The 20,346-nt window shown below is 42.7% G+C and overlaps 1 protein-coding gene across 1 annotated transcript; it reads right to left on the reverse strand.

Moving 5' to 3' along the window:
- Positions 1-1,331: 1,331 nt before the first annotated feature.
- On the reverse strand, positions 1,332-14,788 carry trim25l (tripartite motif containing 25, like; the record flags this gene model as incomplete). The annotated part of the gene is made up of 11 exons (XM_080720616.1): positions 1,332-1,909; positions 2,425-2,490; positions 3,128-3,232; positions 3,809-3,881; positions 4,775-4,876; positions 5,036-5,091; positions 6,451-6,489; positions 7,182-7,341; positions 9,045-9,278; positions 10,306-10,401; positions 14,135-14,788. 11 exons carry the CDS (start codon positions 14,786-14,788, stop codon positions 1,332-1,334), a joined length of 2,163 nt encoding a protein of 720 aa, XP_080576742.1.
- Between the last annotated feature and the right edge of the window lie 5,558 nt (positions 14,789-20,346).

Below are 20,346 nucleotides of genomic sequence, written 5' to 3' on the forward strand. Positions count from 1 at the left end.
GAGTTGTGTCTTGCTCAACAACACTTCAACTCAATGCCAGGGTCAAACCAGGATCCTTACACCCTCAAGTAAGTGCTCTAACTCCTTCGAGGTTATTAAAACTAAATCAAGGCACACAAACCATAGAGAAAATGTCCTTAGTTTCTGTCTTTCAGTTTATTTCATAGACAACTCGAATAATAAGCCTAGTTTTAGGTGGATATATCTACCTTCCATTCTTTTTCTTTGCCGAGTCAGTTTTACTTGTGTATACATTCTTTTTAAAAGGTATGTTTTGCTTGGTTCTTTACAAAATACATTTTTAGTTTTTTAATCTCACCCCTGACAAATACCTCATATTACAATAACAATACTAAAACTACTAAAAAGGCAAGTATAACCTTGCCTCCTGAACTACAGCCATGCATTCCCACAATGCAATTCAAAAAAGATCACAAATCAACTCAACACAACAGACTGAAAAATACCTCATTACAAAAAGAAAATCAGCTAGAACACCCATTCCCCCTGTTGAGTCCCATCGTTAAACAGAGCTCAAAAACATTTGGTAAACTTCATGTCATTTAACTATGGTAAGCTATGGTAGTAAATGAGCAAAAACTAAACTAAAACACTAAAACAAATAAAAGACATAACTTAAAAACTAAGCCTTTTAAAAAAAAGGAATAAGTTAAAATAGCAAACCCACTTTGAACTGAACTGGATTGCGTTTTAAAATAATTTTCAATAGATAAAATGTAAACAAAGTTAAATAAAAGATACAATCCAGATGTTATTGGCCCTTTCCATCACCCACATCCCAGCCCCTCAAAATGAGCCCTTCTCCCCTCAGACTCTAGCCACTGCCTACGGCTCATCTCATCCTGGTGGAAGAACAGCTCGGTTAGTTTGCGTCCCAGTCTTGCGTGCAGGTCCAGGTGCTTGGCGACACAGCGGTCCAGCCTCACACTTTGACAGCTTTGCTTCCTTGTAGTGCGGGGAACACATTTCCTGTGGCACGCATTGGTCATCCTATTGTACACATCAGCAATCATTTCCACTTCTAACCAACTACTGCGCTTTCATGGGATCCATGTCTTGGTACTGTGAAGACCCAACAACCATTGAACACTGACTATCTTACAGGAAACTTGATCCTGGGCATTAATCACTTCCACCTAGTGTCCCTATTTTGGGCAAAAAATCTTGCAAAATGTCTTAAAAGTAAAAGAAAGCTCACAACACGTCACAATGCGAGGCGTTTTTCTTTTTGTTTGTTTTTTTAGACCTGCGATAGGTTTTGAACAGGATTTAAATGATTAATGCCAATGACTTTACCAGCTGGTCCTCACTCACATGGGACAGATCTTGACACTGTCCGTACTCGAGCTGAACTGGCCGAGGGCAAAGTCCAGACCCACTCCCACCCCGCTGCCCACGCCAAAGGCGGCATACACCGGCTGCGTGAAGTTGGCGCGGAAGGTGTGCAGGAGGCTCATGCTTTCTGCCACGCTGTAGAAGGCCAGCGTGCCCGCCGCCAGGTCCAGGAAGACGCCCACGCGAGGCGAGTAGGTGACCGCGATGTCCCTCTTCTCGTTGTCGTGCAGGGCCGAGCAGCAGGTGTCCGACACCTCCAGGCTCCAGGACTGGGCGTTGTAGCCCAGCCCCGCCCGGGCGTCCGAGCCCTTCCTCTGCAGGGCCCCGTAGGCCACGCCCACCGAAGAGCCCCGCCCCCTCCACTCCACCTCCCAGTAGGAGCGCTGGGCGTAGGCGGGCCCCCGGCACAGCACCTGGGTCCAGCCGTCGAAGCGCTGCGGCGTGTCGGGGCAGGGCTGCTGCGCTGACCCCTGCAGAGTGGCCTTGGTGTCGCCGTCGGAGAGCGCCAGCCGGCGGTGGGCCGTGTTGGCGTCGAGGGTCAGAGACACGGCATCTAGGAGGAGGTTGGTGAGATCATGATATGATATCAAATGATACATGTAGGGCTGTCACAATTATGACATAATCGTCTAATCGTAATTATTTGACATAATCGCGATTATTCATAATCGTTTCCATGTTGAAAAATGTTCATATATTTTTAAAAGAAAAGGCAAAAATAGTGGAAATAGCAGATCTACAAGCTCTAAAGCTCTACAAGCTCACAATGTTGTGAGCTTGTAGATCGGCTATTTCCACTATCAAGGTACTTTTTCGAGTATAAAGTTGTCAAATATGTAAGTAATTTCTTTGTATATTTAGGTTATGTGTCATATCTGCCATATGCAACTTCAAAGCTTACAAGCCAAACAGGAATGTAAGTCAACGATAGAACCACAATTAAATCGTTAATCGCAATTATTTGAGTAACAACTAATCGTCATGTAAAATGTCATAATCGTGACAGACCTAATAGCATGGTTTTGTGGTATTTTGCCTCTCAAGAGGTAAGATTTTGTCAAAACTCACATTGTAGGAACTCTTCTCGGGTCCTTGGCTCTGGGGCCTGGATGCTATCAATGTTGATCTCCCTCACTGTGAATGACAGAGAGGTCACATGAGTCATTGCTTCGTCCCACGAGAATAGTGAAAATCTACGGTCTTGTGAGTGACAATTTTCATACATTTACAGCATTTAAAATATGACATCTTCACTTTAACTCACACGTAGGGAAGGCCATGTGATTCGACATGGAGTCTGACATGGACGAGTCCAAGAAAAGGCTGGGATTAACTGTCAAGTCCAACAAAAACACAGACAACGAACCGAAAAAAGACAGAGATCAGCACTGAATCATTTAAACAATCATTAAATTATAGGCTTTAGACTGAGCCGAGTTCACGGACATTACATTAGCACTAAGCGGAACGATAATGAGCAGTCATTTACCTTCTATTGGGGTTTCAGCTAGCACACCCATTCCCCCTGTTGAGAGAGACCCACGGTTAAACAGAGCTCAAAACATGTTGTAAACCTCGTGTAATTAAACTACGTTAATCCATGGTCGGAAATGGTGAGCAAAAACGCACATTTTCGCTCAGATTTTTTTAGCACAATTTTAGAAAACTCTAGTATTAAAGTGCCGTTTCTCAATGTATTCCCATGTCCTCTCACTGCAGTAGAACCGTTTCTGGTACATTTCACTTCCAAGGTCTTGAGGTTCAGTATTACGTGGGTTTGCTGCAGCAGACTGGGTGTGGTCGATAGGCGTGGCCTGCGGAGTGGCACGCCGATGGGAGCGGAACAGACTGCTGATCGATGCCATCCGACTAAATCCTGAAGGCAAGAGAGACTAGAATGAGATTGGACTAAAAAGACAAAACAAGATGGATTTTGGGCTTATGTTGAATACTATGTCATTTAGTAGTAGTTTTGGCTCTGGGAGGCAATATTACATGTTAGATGCTGTACGTAAATGTTATTGCAGTTAATTGTATAAGCACACGCATATTTACATTGACATTTACAACCCGTATGTCAGTCATCAAGTGGGATCCAGGGACCCCCATTGGTCCTTGAGAGGGCTCCATGGAGCCCCTGGTTCAGTGCTTTGTGAACGTGTAGATCAGCTATTTCCATTTTGTTTTGATATAATATGGTATAACACACATCTTATGGGGGTCCCCAACAACCTAAATATTTTCAAATGGGGGTTACATCCTACTTTGAGGTCCTTGACTTGAAAATGTTTGAGAATGATGCCATACTATACCTCCAGTTGATGCTGGGGTGGTGGTTATTGTCGGGTTTGGGGCAGTGACCACAGATGGGACCGGAACTGGTGTTGGCTCCGGTGTTGGGGGAGGGCTAATGGGGGTGTGGTTCCTATTGGATCTGTTCCATAGTCCAGACCTCCGACTAGGAGTTGGACTGGGTCGTGGGCTAGGCTGTGGGCTGGGGCTGGGTCTGGAGCTTGTCTCCCTAGCTGTGAGAGACATATGAAGGAAGAGATGCTTTCAAAACAGGCAAGAAGAACAGACTCAAGTTAGAATCCAGCTCAAGTAAAACTATATGGAGTTCAAGTAAAGTTCAACAAAGGAGCACATTTAGTTAGTCGTGTTTGCAGACCAGGACAATAGTGTAGCGTTGGCAACCGGAAGGTTCCCAGTTCGATCCCGGGCTCCCACAAAGTTAAGGTCTTTGCACACTGCTGCGTTTTTCGGGCCGAATATCGGAGTGAATTTCGGAGTGCTAAAAAAAACAAAAAAAACAACCTCACGTTCGGAACCAGGGTTGATTTTTTTCCGATTTTCGCAGCTGTCGCTACTGAGTCCCTTGCTCTCTCTCTCTTTCCTCTCTCTCTCTCCCTGGCCTCCGGATTTCGGATTTCCAAAACGCAACGAAAGACTGCAGTGCAGTGTGCAACCAGCTTTACTGTCGAAGTGTCCTTGAGCAAGACACTGAACCCCTAATTGCTCCCGATGAGCAGGTTGGTGCCTTGCATGGTTTCCTCTGCCATCGGTGTATGGATGTGTGTGTGAATGGGTGAATGAAATGCACAATCTCTGTAAAGCGCCTTGGATAAAGGTGCTATATAAATTAAAATGCACCATTTACATTAGAGTAAATCATTCAAAATGTTTATATTTATTTCAATTTTGACTGACTGGTTGTGTTGTTTTTCCTAGATCAGTGATCCTCAACTATATTCTTCTGATTGCACAACCCACTATTAGGATCCAAAACCCACATGAATGCTTTAGCTTATGAAAAATGCTGGCGGAGGAGGCAAACATATCGAGGAAGCCTTCATTTTAAGATGTGCGAAGAACTAGTGCGACCAGTCGAACAATGTGTCGTGTTGCTGTTGTCTTTTACCTGACTCTCTTTCCTCTCTCCTCTGCCTGTCTTGAGGTCTGGGTGAATTCCCACTTTCCTCTCTCCTCTGCCTGTCTCGGGGTCTGGGTGAATTCCCACTTCCTGCAATGAGGAAGGAGGACCTTTTTAAAACCTGCGCTGTGTACACACATACTTTTTAAAGCACAGAAACCAAGACGAGGAATTGTTCTACAAGGCTTTCATATATTATGTTACATTTATGTTTATATTCTCAACTTACACCCCCCCAAACACACCTACCCACCCACCTTGTGGCAGGTCTCTGCTCCTGACATCTTGTGTCCTCGGACCCACACCTTAACACCATTCAGGAAAAGGTCAATGCATGGATATTACACATATGAATGCTGTGGTTTGGACTTTAAAATTGTACTCTGTGTCTACTTTTGGCACTTTGGCTAAGGTGTGCGCGGCCACTCTTTTTTTTTATTTGCTCCATCTCAGTGAGTGTCTGAAAACCAGACTTTAGTTGTAAAAATGCTTTGGAGATATGCATGGCACAAGAAACTACCAGGATTTTCATGGTTAGCATCAAAAAGACATTAACCATACACAAAAACACGATTTGGGGGGAGTGGTGAGTATTTTAAGTATTTACTCTGACAACAGTGTTTACAGTACCTAATCCTCGCCTTTCTGGACCCCTTGAGCTGACTGAGACACTAAGTGTCGGTGCTGTAAGACAACAAAGAAAGATCATGTCAAGTTTACTTGATGGAGTTATCGACTGATTGATCGACTCAATATACAACATAGTGCCATACATACCCTGAGAGCGGTTGTTTGTGCTGCGAGAACCCAGACCAAACACTGTGGGAAATTAACATGTTAAGAAAATGTGCCATTCATGCAATATCCAACGGGACATTTGTTGTTAAATGCATCATTAATCGCCCAGCTTATGTGTATACAGGAAGAAAATGGGAAACTCACACTTTAAAAGGCCGCCTGTTGGTGCTTCACTTCGATTGGCTGTGAAAAGGTAAGAGAGTGACAGATCAGAGGCAGAAGGCTTATTCACGTAAGCTTACACATACAGTTGTGCTCGAAGTTATTCAACCCCCTCTGACAATGTTCATTAGTGTAACCACTGTTCCTTTGACTTAGAACTTGTCAACTATGCTCAAAACTTTTTGGAACATTCAGTGTCTTTGCAATTGTTTTATATCCTTTTTTTTTTTACAAAGCGATAATCTCTTCTCTGAACTTTTCTGACTATTCCTTAAACATAGCCATGTTTCTAACTGCTCTAATCACAGTCAACAAGTCAACACACTTCTAGTCAGGCCAGATTGCACATCTGATGCAACTATTTAAGCCCTTGATTAGTCGATTGCAGATGTTTTCAGGTATAATTGAGAGTTGAATAATTGAAAGTGAAAGTGGTGTTGAAAGTGGCATTTAGCATTGAATACAATAAATAAATAAATAATGTTACTTTTGAGCTATTTACATTGTTCTTGTATGGTTTATTTATTTCATTCAGTTGTCAGTTTGTGAATTTAGACCATATTTGCAGAGTGTGTGTGTGTGTGTGTGTGTGTGTGTGTGGGGGGGGGGGGGGGGGGGGGTGTTGAATAATTTTGAGCACAACCGTAAGCTTAAACATAAACAACACATAATAATCATCATCATAATAATAGTGTTAAACTCACCACTGCCGTCTCCCAATGTGAAAAGGGTTGTGTCATTCACTGAAAACAAAGATCGGAAGCAGTGTTGCTATGAATGAAAATGTCCACTCTATGCTTGTATTTCAACAGACATGATATCATTATAATTATGGAGTTGGAACAACTCAAGTTCAGGAGGCGGAGAAACAACCCTTAACTCCGCCCCTCACGCCATCTACCTGTTTTTTCATTAAAACCCCTTAAAGAACAACTTTGTTTTTTTACAACAAGGGTTCATATTTTAGATTGTAATAAGAGAAAAGAAAAAGTGAGTGTTAAAATGTTTTCATTTGCTTCATTCTATTGTTTTATCGCGTTTACCGTGCTAAAATGTGAGGCATGCATATGCATGGGGGCATGTGTACAAGTGGCTACATATGTGTTTTTAGACCCAATAAGCATAATATTGCTATTTACAGTAACACTACTAGCCCACATAAGTCACATCCAACCATGAAAGGTTGCGTTTTATCTTAGGAATGGGCTTATTCTGTGTAAAATGACATATTTAGCCACTTGTGCGCATGCCCCCAACCACTGAAATAAGAATCTCTAAAACAATAGAAAGAACTAAATGAAATCAATTTAACACTCATCTTTTATATTCTTTAATTGCAATCTAAAATATGAACCCTTGTTGTAAAAAACTAAAGTCGTCCTTTAAACGTCATAATGGTGCGTTTCTTCGATTAGTGAACCCATGTCTCGTTAACCTTGTTTGGTGATCTTGCTCAGCTCCTGGTTGCACAGGTCCTCCAGTGTCTCCCTGAGATCCAGGATGGCGTCGCGGACCGGTTCGTAAGAAGCCTCTGGATTGGCGTGCACGCTGGGCAGGTCTCCTGTCTCCAGGGGGCTACTCAGGGATTCACATGTCTGTGGACATGCATGCGATACAAACGAGAATACACAGACAAACACAAACAAAATGTTTAATTAATCTTAAATATTCATCTGGATAGTGTCCCGCCTGCCCACATAAAGCAGTGGTTCTCAACCTGGGGGTTCGGGACCCCCATGGGGATCCCCAAATTATTTTGGGGGTTCCCCAGATGATTAGCTTAATGTGCAACATTGTTTTCTCACTCAACAGTGAACAAACCAACACAAAGTTTAAGTGTATAGAAGGTATATGCACATTTCCAAAGTGGCAATTTAACGACTTTTTAACTGTTCTGCTGCCGTTGACAGTCCTCACCGTCATTGAAAAGGTTAAAGTCATGGCGCCGTTGACGGTGAGGACTGTCAATCTTACTGTATATACAGTAAAGGTATGATTACTTACTGTACGTCGCTCCCGTCGCGCCCGCATCGGTAATGTCCGCGATTTGTTTACAATGCACGTCGGGCGTGCACGCGAAGTGAACGTCCTCCATAGTAAATCCATTGAGCCCATAAAGAGACTTCATTTACTCCAAAAGAGACATTGTACAGTATGCATGGCCTGTATAAGGTACACAAATACACTCGGCTGGGCGCAGCCATGTTTCTCTTCTGGGCTCACACTGTCATGTGACTAGATGACGTAATCGTTGCCATCAAGTGATAATCCAAAAAAACTAAAACAACCCCCTTCCGGCCCTTCAAAATAATAGCGGCAGCCTACGGAGGAAACGGCGCAGCACCAAGGCACCAAGCATCCCTTCAGATTAAAAGGCAGTAATTGTGTTAATACCTCTAATATGACAAATCAAATTGTCAAATATTAGAGGCAGAAATTGTGAAAATAGCCGATCTACATGCTCACATGCTCATTTTAACTGGGGTCCCCAGTTAAAATATGATTATTTTGAGGGGTCCCCAGTTAAAATATTATTTTGAGGGGTCACCAGTTAAAATATGATTATTTTGTGGGGTCCCCAGTTAAAATATGATTATTTTGGGTAGTCCAACCTAACACGGACATTCAGATCTCACCGGCTCCTCTGGTGCCTCGGAATGATGCGGAGGGGGACATGACGCCTGCTGCTGTCCGCTTTGAGTAAATGAGGAAGTGATCCGCGGTGGAAAACCAGTGATAAATCATAGCGATTTCATAATTATAATGGATAAGCCTAAAACCAGTTCACATGAACAATATCTGAATGGCTATATATATTTTATATACAATTAAAATGTTGTGAGCCACAGTTACAGGGGGGCTAGCCCAGGCTTTTCTCTTTGAAATGCCAGGATCCCGAGGATAATTTTGGGGGTCGCGTAGGGGTGGGCGATATGGAAAAATACAATATCACGATATGTTCCCAAGTTGTATCACGATACACGATTTTATCACGATTCTTTTTCACGTTGGTTTTTATGGTTAAGTTATTGACAAAAACTAGACTTCCATTTGGGAGCTGCAATGCATGTAACTCTGACAGAGTTAAGTGGAGACCTTGACAAGTTTGAGAACTGATGTATTAACGATTAAACAGGATTTTTTAACAAGGCTCCCTAAATTGTATCACGATACATACGATATCTCTGAAAAGGCATATCGTGGAGACATTGTATCGTCTCAGCGATGATTATCACCATATCGCCCACCCCTAGGGTCGCGGGCCTGAAAAGGCTGAGGAACCACTGACACACAGTACCTGCAGGTAATGGATGTGGTCCTCACAGGAGGCCAGGTCCTTCATCTCTGTGTCCCTCTTCTTCAACACCCTGATCTCCGCCTCCAGGCTCTCTGTGACCTCCTGCGCCTGCATCATCTTCTCCAGGCCAGACTGCTCCAGCACGTCCTCCACCAGCTCCTGGAGACGCTCTATGGATCTCTGCAGCTCCGACAGCACCAGCTCTGTGTCGCCGTGCACCCTTTCTGCCGATTGCTGGGGGAAATGGAGGGACACGCCGGTGTAAGCAGTGTTGATTTCGTCAACTGAAACTATGACGAAAAATGTTTGTCGACTGTGTTTTTTTCACTGACAAAAACTAAATAAAAACTAAGCTGTGATGACTAAAACTACGACTAAATAAATGGACAATTTCGTCAACAAAATAAAAACTAGACTAAAACATTAGGGAGGGACTGGTGGAGAAGAGTGATTTTATGTTTGGTTGCTCTCAGGTGTTGCGTGCTGAAAATAGCCGATCTACAAGCTCACAACGCGTCGCGCTGCGACCCATTGTGAGCTTGTAGATCTGCTATTTTCTGCACACAACCAAGTGTAAAATCAGTCATTACGATGCCATCAAGGCCTGCCAAAATACATTTCAGTTGACTAAATCAACTGTAGACTTAGTCGCCTAAAATCTTATGATATTTAGTCGACTAAAATTAGACTAAAACTACAACTTTTCAGGTGACTAAATGATGACTGAAACTGAATGACATTTTATTCAAAAGACTAAAACTAAATCAAAATTTGCTGTCAAAAACAACATTGGGTGTAAGGGGTGTGAACGAGTCGAGACCGATAGGGCTGTCACAATTATTACACAATCGTCTAATCGCAATCATTTGAGGTAATCGCAATTATTTTGCATAATCGATTCCATGTTGAGAAATGTTAATATAGTTACAAACACTTTCAAAAAGTAGTCGAAATAGCCGATCTACAAGCTCACAACGCGTCACATCGAGCTTGTAGATCTGCTATTTCCACTATCAATGTTCTTTTTTTAAGTATAAAGTTAGTTTCTTTGCATATTTAGGTTATGTGTCATATCTACCATGTGCAACTTCAAAGCCTAAAAGCCAAACAGAAATGTAGTTGTCAACGACAAAAACACAATTAAATAATTAATCGCAATTGTTTGGGTGACAATTAATCGTCATGTAAAATGTCATAATCGTGACAGCCCTAGAGACCGACTTGTTGAACTTTATTAGTTGACGCCAGTTGGTTGACCGACCTTCATGACCTCCATCATGTGCTTCATCTCTTTCAGCTGAAACTCTCTGTCTTTCAAACGCTGGTTGTTCTGTGCTTGCATCAGCGACAGCCCTTTCTGAAAGGTGATCAGGGATATAAGAACACATGTCATGCAGTTAGACGAAGCGGTTGCATCTCTCCATTCCGACATGTCTCCATTACCACATGTCTCCTTCCCGACACTAACCCTAACCTTAAACCTAACCTCTATGGAAGTGTTGCCACTCCGACAATAAGAAGTCAATGTCGGAGTGGCGACATGGCGGAATGGAGAACGCCCCCCAGACGAAGCACCATTAAATGAACAAGCACACAGGAACCCAACTAGTCCCAGGATGACTCATCCGTGTAACATCATGGGTTCTAGTCCAACTTATGATCTGTCACATAACATCTGCTCTCTTCCTACCCCCTTTTGAGCAATGCTAACCGCTCCTACATCTATCTGTTGCACCTACTCAACTCTATGGAATGACTTACCATTATCTTTAAAAAATGCGGAGTCAGTTGATGCCTTCAAAAAGCAGCTAAAAACGTATTTGTTCCGCAAACATTTTTGTTAGTAACCACTGCTGATGTGTTTGTGTTGTGATTTATATACTTTCTGCTGCTTTATGTGTATTCTACTTTTATTTGAATTGTGGTTTCAGTTCATTGCGTCTTGTTTTTATATTTGCTTGTTTATTGTACAGCACTTTGTAACATTTGTTTTGAAAAGCGCTCTATAAATACAGTTATGTTACCTGTGTACGTCTGTATATTTTATGAAATTAACTCATAAGAGCCACTGCTCACTTCACACTGGGTGTGAAGAAGTACACCCTGGCAAACACACAAATATACAATAGTACACATCCTGTCCGTACGTCATTCCGTAATGCTGACCTGTCGTAACATCACATTATTGACCCGTATTTGACAATGCCTGTTCTGTTGTGACATCACGTTGTTGCCCCATGTTTGGCAATATATGGACACTCCCAGATGATGCCTCGTTAGGGGAACCACATTAACAGAATCCCTTTTATGCCCATATATGGAGATCCCTGATGTCATCAATATTAAGCCCATATCTGGGAATGCCAATATACATATTGTGTCAGTCTAACCAATGTGGCTGCCCCGACATGAGTCACACTTTCAAATTAATTTGAAAATTGAAAATAATTTTCCGTAAGATCTTTTTTAAGCAACTGATATTGTTGTCTAGCAATCTAGTATGTATTCTTAAGTTGTACCTTATCTGTAGACTGTAGCCTAGTACAGGGGTTTTCAAAGTGGGTGACGGGGCACCCTGGGGTGCCGCGATGGCAGTCCAGGGGTGCCGCAAGATCATTTGATAAATTTGGAATTTATTTGGACACTTTGGACAAAAAATATTGAGTATCATTTTAAACTTGAAGTACAAAGTTATTTTCAGTCAGTTCTAACCAAAATGGCTATTATCACAACGTTTTCCTCGAAACATAATCACTAAAATATCGTCACTGTTGGCTGTTGGGCAGAAACCTCATATTAGTCCGATAAAATTAAGGCAGAGGTTGGACAAAATTGTATTATTTAGTTTTTCAACTGATTCTGTTAGGAAATTAGGTCTACTAGCCAGGATAAAATAAAAATCTACCATGATCTGCTCACTGCAAATACCCACAGTGGCCAAATCAAGTTGGGCTCCCGTCGACTTTCTATACAGGAGGAAAATACCCAGACAAAAAAATCTGCTCTAAGTAGGATGTGAGGGGTCTAACTAGGGGTTTGTCATGATGCTGAATCCATTGCAAGCATTTGTTTTGCACAAAAAACATTCATTGGCCCCAGAAAACGCCAACAAAAGATGATTCTTTTGATGACTCATCACTTTTCATCACTAAACCATCATTTTCTGGGGCCGTTTTTAGCCCAAGGAATGTTTTTTGTGCAAAACAAATGCTTGCAATGGATTCAGCATCATGACACACCCCTAGTTAGACCCCTCACATCCTACTTAAAGCTGATTTTTTTTCTGGGTATTTTCCTCCTGTATAGAAAGTCGATGGGAGCCCAACTTGATTTGTCCACTGTGGGTATTTGCAGTGAGCAGATCATGGTAGATTTTTTTTATCCTGGCTAGTAGACCTAATTTCTTAACAGAATCAGTTGAAAAACGAAATAATACAATTTTGTCCAACCTGGGTGTATTTTTTCCCTAGATTTACTAGACTATATCTCCAAGTTTCAAATCTTTTGGTAAAGTAAAGCCCTGCTTCATCATACAAGACTGTCGCACAAAACTAGTGAAAACAGCTGATCTACAAGCACACAACGCCTCGCGATGCGATGCGTTGTGTGCTGCTGTTCTCACTAGTTTAGTACATTTTATAGATGATAAATACAAAACAAACGGTTTTGGACATATAGGGTTTCCACCCGACAACGACGATATGCTATAAATATAAGGTGCTGGGAGTGAAATTATAATGTAAGGGTGCCTCGGATTAAAACAAATATTTATGGGGTGCCCTGAGACAAAAAAGTTTGGGAACCGCTGGTCTAGCAATCTAATATGTATTCTTAAGTTGTCCCTTATCTGTAGACTGTTAGCCTAGTACCTTTAACCCTGCACCACTGACTGTACACTCAAAATAATGTTAGAGACTTAACCACGGGCGGGTGGTGCGGTTATGACTAAACTGGAATGTAGTTAGGAATGTTCTCAGCCAGGCTGCAGACAAGTTATGAAACAAAAGAGCACCACTTAAGAAGAAAACCCCATCAATGGCATGAACAGTGGACAGTGTTACTGAATCACAGTCACACCATCCACATTTGTGTGATTCATTTGATGGCTTACTTAATGATGTAATTATTGTCACAATTAATATGAAGATGACAATAACGTTCTTGTTGGCACAACTTTTTTTTATACTTTATTTATGATGAATTTAAATACAGATGACAAATCTGACAACATCTGTTTTCATGAGGGCCCTGGTGCCTCATATGCTTGAAAGTTGCTTAATGCTTGGCAACATGGTGCAGCCCCCAGGGTACGCAAAATTAATTAAACAAGTATATAAACCATAAAATAGATACCAGTTCAGGGTCTTTGTTTGCTAACCAGAAGAGTGGGCACCTGATAAGTCTCAGCATCTCAACGTTAATTGTTTTTTTCCCCCACAAAATGTAAAGAAATAAAACAATAAAAAAAATGTATGCAAGGAAAACAAGGTGAATATTTCAACATTTGCTACAACTATCAATAGACTATCAATTTTTACTGAATTTCCCCCTTGGGATAATAAAGGTATCTATCTATCTATCTATCTAGACCCTTTTGCAAAGCATACTTTATTCTTTGCTTTTTAGGAAACAGACACTCTGAGGTGCCCACTGCCCAGCCTTCTCTTGTGCCCACTCCTCCTGTATCTCCCTTTGTGCAGCAACTCAAACCAGGCACGTGCACACATAGACATCAAAGGGGGCTTTAGCCCCTGCCCTTTTATCCGTCTGTAAAAAAGTGCCCTCTCCAGACCATGAAAGCAGTTTTACTATGGTGAAAGAAATGCAAATGCCCCCTTTCCATGCCATACCTGAAGGCAGCATTCAAGAAAATAACCATGTCAAAACTTTCCTGAACTTGAATGCAGCTTCTCATGGTGAAAGAATTCTTGAAAATAGCCGACCTCCAAGCTCACAACGCGTCGCAGCGCGACACGTTGTGAGCTTGGAGGTCTGCTATTTTCAATATTTTCACCAAAAGGCCCTTTAGGAAATGTCAGCCCCTGCCTCTCTAATATCCTCTGCACGTCCCTGACCCAAACACAACTCACCTGTCTCTCCTCGCGCTCGACCTTGGTGGAGACGCACTCGTGGCCCTTGTGCTGGTTGCTAGTGCACAGCCAGCAGACGTACACCCTGCACGGGCGACAGTAGAACTCCTGCAGGTACTTGTGCTGGGTGCATATCTTCTCGGCCAGCTGGCCCGTGGGCGCTATGAGCTCGTGCTGCTTGAGCGCGGCCTGCGTCTGGTGGGGCTTGAGGCAGGCCTCGCAGTACGAGCTCATGCACACCAGGCAGCTCTTCACCGCCGGCCGCTGCGTCTTGCGGCACATGTCGCAGGCGACCGCCGCGGAGGACAGCTTCTTCCCGGAGGACTTGGAGTTGGTGGTGGACGAGGAGGTGCTGCCGCGCGTGCTCCGTGCGCTCCGGACGGAATCGCGCGCTTGATCGGGTCTGAGGGCGCCCTTCCGGAGCTGCTCCACCACCTCGGCCAGCATGGTGTTCCGGGACAGGTCCGGCTTGGGGCTGTAGGTCTTGCGGCACTGCGGGCAGCTGTACGCCCCCTTGGCGTCGGGCTTGCTCCAGTAGTCCTTGATGCAGGCCATGCAGTAGTTGTGTCCGCACGGGATGGTGACGGGGTCGTTGGGGAGGTCCAGGCACACGGGGCAGTTGAACTGCTCCTCGGTCCAAAGCTTGGAGCTCATGGTGGCGGACGGTCGCAGGAGTCAGGATCCTGGGTCAAAACTGTCTGTTTAGTGGTGTTGGAAACAGAGGAAACGGTTGCAGGAAAAAAGATGTGTTTACTTGAAGGTCTCCTGTGTACAGATATACGTTGTTATCCTCAGCTGGAGAGGTTTAGAAATGAAGAGAATCCACCTTTCTTGCCAGTTCCCAAACAAGATAGAGGTAGTGGATTGGTGAGTGTCGTGATGATACTTGAAGACACGTCCGGTGTAAGGACGGTGAGAGCTGAAATGGGCAGGGCCGCAGGTTCTGCAGGAAAAACTAGTTGCATGAATGAAAACAAGTGGAGGACCGAAGTTGCCAAATCATGTTTGAATGTAAACGCGCGTGTGTGTGTGTGTGTGTGTGTGTGTGTGTGTGTGTGTGTGTGTGTGTGTGTTGTTTTGTTATTGTTGTCTACCGTCGTCTTGTACATTTCTTGTAGGCTATTGATGAATTGAATACAGAGGATCATAAAGGAAACAATCCCCTCGGGGCTTTTTGTAATCGTACCGTAACCGTACCGCTGTACTTTTTGCAAACGGTTAATAAAGTAGCCGATCAAACTCGCGTGAGCGTTGAATTGGCTTGTGGTATGGATACTATAGTGGAGTCAGTAACGCCGAAAAATAAGCTGTTAACTTCAAGTCATGATGCAAAGGTCCCCTTTGGTATGGAAGTACCTTAGGGCCATAGGAAAGAATTTATCCAAAGAGACAAGTTAGATCACCCTTCATTTTCTTTTTATAGCCATTTTAAAAATGGCCGCCGACAATAAACCACTATTACACCAGACCCCATATCTTTGCTTCTGTTAGAGCTATGATAATAATATTGGTGTCAACGTGTACATTTTTGGGGTCTAGGAATTCAATTAAATAGGTTTCAAAGCAAAAAACCCAATACTTCACTAATTAACATGACAGCGGGGGGTAAAATATGCAAATGTCATGAAAAATAACACATTTTAACGGGGTAACTTACCCCCCCACCCCTCCCCCTAAACGTTGATTCACCTTTCCTTTGGTGTGGAAGTACCTTAGGGCCATAGGAAAGAATTTATCCAAAGAGACAAGTTAGATCACCCTTCATTTTCTTTTTATGGCCATTTTAAAAATGGCCGCCAACAATAATCCCCAATATACCAGACCCCATATCTTTGCTTCTGTTAGAGCTATAATAATAATATTGGTGTCAACGTGTACATTTTTGGGGTCTAGGAATTCAATTAAATAGGTTTCAAAGCAAAAAACCCAATACTTCACTAATTAACATGACAGCGGGGGGTAAAATATGCACATTTCATGAAAAATAAAACGTATTAACAGGGTAACTTACCCCCCGTCCCTCCCCCTAAACTTTGATTCACCTTTCCTTTGGTGTGGAAGTACCTTAGGGCCATAGGAAATACTTAATCCAAAGAGACAATTTAGATCCCCCTTCATTTTCTTTTTATGGCCATTTAAAAAATGGCCGCCAACAATAAACCACTATTACACCAGACCCCATCTTTGCTTCTGTTAGAGCTATAATAATAATATTGGAGTCCAAGTGTACATGTTTAGGGTCTAGGAATTCAACTAAACAGGTTTCAATGCAAAAAAAAACAATACTTCACTAATTGACATGACAGCAGGGGGTGAAATATGCACATTTCATGAAAAATAATACGTTTTAACAGGGTAACATACCCCCCCACCCCTCCCCCTAAACTTTGATTTACTTTTCCTTTGGTATGGAAGTACCTTGGGGCCATAGGAAAAAACTAATCCAAAGAGACAAGTTGGATCACCCTTCCTTTTTTTATATAGCCATTTTTAAAATGGCCGCCATATTTCAAAACAATACAGCAGAACCAATATATTTCCTTCTGTTAAAGCTATAATAATAACATTAGTGTCAAAGTGTACATTTTTGGGGTCTAGTAATCCAAGGTTTCAATGAAAAAAAAAAAACAATATGTTTCAACAGGAGTAAAATATTCAAAGAAGAATACGTTTTAACAGGGTAACGTTACATTTTCTCCACCTTTGGCAATGAAGTAGGCTACCTTAGGATAATAGGAAAGAAATTATCCAAAGAGACAAATTAGATCACCCTTCATTACTGAAATATACACGTTTAAAAAAATGGCAGCCATCATTTACACTTACAGCAATACATCACATCCTATATCTTTGCTTCTGATAGAGATATAATTTCTGAGGTAAAGGAATCCAATTAAATTGGTTTCAAGACAACAACAAAAAACAATAGTTTTCTCATTACCCTCAAAATGGAGGTGAAATAATTAATCACATTTTATTAACAGTTAACAAATCATTTACTGATGCAAACTTGGACACATCATCAGTGTTGTTTCCTGGAGTCACTGGGTGTTTTGGGTCCTGCAAGAGTCAGCCTCCTCAGGCGACCCGAAGCTGATCAGACCTCGTTATGTATCCAAGTGGTATGCTTCTGTCCCCACTGCTCTCCCCTCTTAATCTGGAGGCTTTTTCTGCTGCATCCACATTGTTACCTAAGGCTCTTCTTGGTTGGGAACTGTTATTATGCACAGTGGCGTAGCTGTGCTTAGGGAGTGACTGGCAAATTCCAGACTGCCAGATTATGTCAAGTCTCAATCTGGACTGGGTGATGTGTGGTGGAATTTTCAGCTGCCTCTCCAGGTCAACTGTCATCACTCAGTCTCGGGCTGTGGAGAGCAAACCAGCAGAGCAGTTCTTTGGTGTTTTCTCTGGCCTTTTCCCTTCCTTGACACAATGAATGGCCTTAGCTGTGGCTTGGGAGTATTGGATGCCCTTGCTGATTGCTTAAAATGGTAAATGGTGCATTTATATAGCGCTTTTATCCAAGGCGCTTTACATAGATCGTGCATTACATTCACCCATTCACGCACACATTCATACACCGGTGGCGGAGGAAACCATGCAAGGCACCAACCTGCTCACCGGGAGCAATTAGGGGTTCAGAGTCTTGCTCAAGGACTCCTCGACATTAACTCAGGGGGAGCCCGGATTCGAACTGGGAACCCTTCGGGAACCCTTCGTGCTCTAATATCGGTTTCTCTACCCCTGAGCAATGCCGCTCCTTAAGCGATGGATTTCAGGACCTGGTGGTGCCTCAATAGAAATAACCCGGCCCTCAGGCCTCACCCAACACCTTGGAGCAGCTGCTCAGGATATGTTCAGGATATGTACCTGTGTGCTCATTATAGCCCCTTTTCGACTGCAGCTTTAGCACCACACCACACTACACCACACCACACCGCACCACATAAAAATATCTACATTTTCCATTACACAAAAGTACCCCTATCGGTAAGAAACAAATTGACCCTTTTAACTGTGATTATAATACAATATAAATTTGTATTACAACTATCCTAAATTATAATACACTATAATGGATTATAACTGTGATTATAATACACTTTAAAGTATTAATGTATTACTATGATAATTATAATTCACTATAATAGATTATAATAGTGGTCACAACTCAATAGAACCTATTATCATGTATTACAACTATATCCTGGTGGTCTAAATGAAAAGTCAGTGAGTGATCAGTCCTTATGAAGTGTTTGGACCCGTTTGGCCTAGCTCAGACCTACTCTAGAGTGGATACTTTTTAGTACCACGTTTAGTACCACCTTCACACCACTCTACCCAGTTCCTTGTAGTGGAAAACCTGTCACAAGTGGGCGGTGTGGTGTGGAGTGGTGTGGTGTTGGGCCTGTGGAAAAGGGGCTTATGTGTACTGCAGATATTCCTGTGCCCGTGCCGAAACAGAGCGTGAGTTTATTGGTCTTCCTGTACAGCCCCGATTTTGCTTAGGCTGCGTGGCAATCCCAGCCATCTTCATTCAGCCATCAGATCATAGATGAGTAGAGGCCAGAGGATTTTTGGGTGCATTTCATGCTGGTAGACACAGGCCTTGAATCTTCCAGGGAGCCCCCTCCAGGTCAGCACTGGTTGCCTTGATGGAATCTCTGTCATTCAGAGTGCGGTTGAAGACATTTCCAAACTCATCACCGGCTTCTCAATGACTGATGGGATCTGGTGTTCTCCCAGACTGAAGCGAATTTGTCTGACATTCCCCTTCTTTTGGATATTTTTTTCCCTTACCAGGTATATTCCAGCACATGCCATTGCTCAGTCTTGGACCATCCAAGGCAATGGCACTGCCAGCATTCCATGCTTTAATGGGGAGCAACACAGCATTTGGCAAGGGCAAGAAGACAGTCTGTGTGGCAGTCCTTGCCTGAACTCACCTTACCTCTTCAGCTGCTCTCTGGCCCTAGCCCAACCACTGAGATGATCTCCACCCACACACCCATTCTCTAGAAATGTCTCCAGAAGCTGTATGGTGTTTCCGGGGACGACATTAGGATTGTGTCCTAATGCTCGACTCTCCCTCTTCCTTCAAAAAGGAAGATAATTTGATCACATGCCACCAAGCAGTGATGCACTCCATTGGAAGTGCAAGACAGACTGTATTATTGTAGCTCTAACAGAAGCAAAGATATGGGTTTTGGTGTAATAGTGGTTTATTGTCGGTGGCCATTTTTAAAATGGCTATAAATAGAAAATGAAGGGTGATCTAACTTGTCTCTTTGGATTAGTTTTTTTTCCTATGGCCCTAAGGTACTTCCATACCAAAGGAAAAGTAAATCAAAGTTTAGGGGGAGGGGTGGGGGTAAGTTACCCAGTTAAAACGTATTATTATTCATGAATTATGCATATTTTACCCCCCGCTGTCATGTTAATTAATGAAGTATTGGGTTTTTTGCATTGAAACCTGTTTAGTTGAATTCATAGACCCCAAAAATGTACACTTTGACACCAATATTCTTATTATAGCTCTAACAGAAGCAAAGATGGGGTCTGGTGTAATAGTGGTTTATTGTCGGCAGGCATTTTTAAAATGGCTATAGATAGAAAATGAAGGGTGATCTAACTTGTCTCTTTGAATAACTTGTTTCCTATGGCCCTAAGGTACTTCCATACCAAAGAAAGGGTGAATCAAAGTTTAGGGGGAGGGGTGGGGGGGTAAGTTACCCTGTTAAAACGTGTTATTTTTCATGAGATTTGCATATTTTACCCCCCGCTGTCATGTTAATTAGTGATGTATTGGGTTTGTTGCATTGAAACCTGTTTAGTTGAATTCCTCGACCCCAAAAATGTACACTTTGACACCAATGTTATTATTATAGATCTAACAGAAGCAAAGATGGGGTCTGGTGTAATAGTGGTTTATTGTCGGCAGCCATTTTTAAAATGGCTATAGATAGAAAATGAAGGGTGATCTAACCATAGAGTTATAATAAGAATAGAGAGGACACCAGATATCCCCGCCCGTCCACTTGCATTGAGTTGCTCACCCAGCGCATGAGGCGTTTTCACCCCTCCTTCCGGCTAGTAAAACCGTGATGTAGTGGGTCTACTGTGACGCGTTTTGCGTCATAATTTGTGTTCATGGACGCGCTTTCATGAACGAGCACTTCCGGTATGAACACGCGTCAATACAAAGAAGCCTG

The sequence above is a fragment of the Nannobrachium achirus genome (genome assembly GCF_963921795.1).
Source record: "Nannobrachium achirus genome assembly, chromosome: 24".
Lineage (NCBI taxonomy): Eukaryota > Metazoa > Chordata > Actinopteri > Myctophiformes > Myctophidae > Nannobrachium > Nannobrachium achirus.